This window comes from Arachis ipaensis, chromosome B05, assembly GCF_000816755.2.
Source record: "Arachis ipaensis cultivar K30076 chromosome B05, Araip1.1, whole genome shotgun sequence".
Classification (NCBI taxonomy): domain Eukaryota; kingdom Viridiplantae; phylum Streptophyta; class Magnoliopsida; order Fabales; family Fabaceae; genus Arachis; species Arachis ipaensis.
In genome coordinates this window covers 142,685,294-142,687,130 of record NC_029789.2, presented here as the reverse complement: position 1 = coordinate 142,687,130, position 1,837 = coordinate 142,685,294, and the positions used below count along the sequence as shown (strand labels likewise).

Genomic DNA, 1,837 nt, shown 5'->3' with positions numbered 1-1,837 from the left:
ATACCGGTGTTCCAGTTATTTTAATCGTTAATTTCAATTAATATATATTATATATATTTTTTATAATTCAGATCAACGGTTAAAACAATTAAAACACCAGTATTTCTGGTACACTTGAAACTCTTCCTATAATATTATGTTAAAGTTATGCATTAGATAAATTATTAAACATAAATTATTTCATTTCAAAATCAATTATGGTTAAGTCATTTTTAACAATTAGTTTTACTTAAAATTCACTCTAGAGTATAGAAACACAAATACATATTTTTTAATGAGTGTATTTGATTAAACAAGAAGCGTGACAATATTACCAATAAAATATCTCTCCCTATAGGCTATCACAAACCACAAAATGGCAATGAAGCTTCCATTGATCTAAACCCATTCTATTATTTTAATCACTAATTGTTCTTGTGGGTTGGATTTTTAATCTCAACGCGGACTCTCACTATGTCAACCTTGTAATAACAACTGGGCACTGGCTACGGTTGAAAGGTTCTAATAATATATATGAAACTTCTAAATAGACTTGTTCACACCCTATACACACCTTCTTAGGCTCTTATATAAATAACACCTTTTTGAAACTTGCAAGTCTCAAAAACACACCTTGTTTGTTCCAAAGTTTATAACTTGATCCTCAAAAACCTCAAAAAACAAAAAACCCATCTCAAATTTCAAACTTTTTTCTTCTTGGTGTGTGTGAAATTGCAGAATCACAAGCATGGGGAACTACATATCATGCACCTTAGCAGGACCAGGAAGCAAGAACTCAAGGGGCATAAAGGTAATTTTCCCAAGTGGGGAAATCCAGCAGTTCCAAGAACCAATCAAAGCAGCAGAGCTTATGCTTGAGATGCCAAGCTTCTTTGTTGTGAACACAAGATCTCTTCAGATTGGAAGAAGGTTCTCAGCACTGAATGCTGATGAAGAACTTGAATTCAGCAATGTCTATGTAATGATTCCAATGAAGAAACTAAACTCAGCAGTCTCAGCAGCTGATATGGGTGCCTTGTTGATCACGGCAAACGCCGCGGCCAAAAGGGCATCTGGTGGTAGAAAGGTTAGGATGATCATGCCAGAGTATGATGCTGATTCGAGGGAGAATGATATGAGAATAATGGAATCACCATCACAACCAAAGTTGAACTTGGATGATATTGAAGAGTATTCTAGCCCTGAGGTTATGCACAGATTGTCCTTGTGCAGGTCAAAGAAGCCATTACTTGAAACCATAGCAGAAGAACCTGTGTGTTCAAGATGAATAGGGTAGCAGATGCTAGATGGAGTTTATGAAAGAAAGTGATGGTGATGGTGAAGGAAATTATCATATATGGGAAAGAGGTTAATTATGATTGGAATTGTATGTATTGCCAATACTAATATTTAAACCAGATAGTATTAGTCCATTCTTTTATTCAATTGTTAGATTTCACTCTAAAACTTTCAATTCCTTCTAGGCTTTTGCTTTTAATTCTAAACAGAATTGTAACTTGTAAGACACTAGTGTTCAACCTGTATCTTCTTTTTCTTTTTTTTTTTTCTAATGTGGTATTCAAATTTTATTACCACATCTGATTTGAGAAATTGTAACTAGCTCTCTTAATACAAGGTTTTTGTTTTCTTTAAAAAAAATAAATAAACAACGGCGGCAGCAACAGCAACAACTCAGGATCTATGTAAGTTTATTAGGGAATACCACCCGAATTTGCGAGTACCCATCCCACACCGGGGTGGGTTTTTAACGGGGTGGGTTTTTGGGAGGGGCGGAGCGGGGTCGGGTTTAGGTAATATCCGCCCCGAAATATATATAATATATATAATTTTAATATAT

The 1,837-nt window shown here is 34.7% G+C and overlaps 1 protein-coding gene across 1 annotated transcript; it reads left to right on the top strand.

Moving 5' to 3' along the window:
• Nucleotides 728–1,267, top strand: LOC107644563. Its single transcript, XM_016348450.2, has one exon. The coding sequence runs from the start codon at nt 728–730 to the stop codon at nt 1,265–1,267; it is 540 nt and encodes a 179-aa protein (XP_016203936.1).

What these genes read in the sequence shown, in the direction of transcription:
- LOC107644563 (XM_016348450.2), top strand. Translation starts at nt 728, where the DNA reads ATGGGGAACTACATATCATGCACCTTAGCAGGACCAGGAAGCAAGAAC.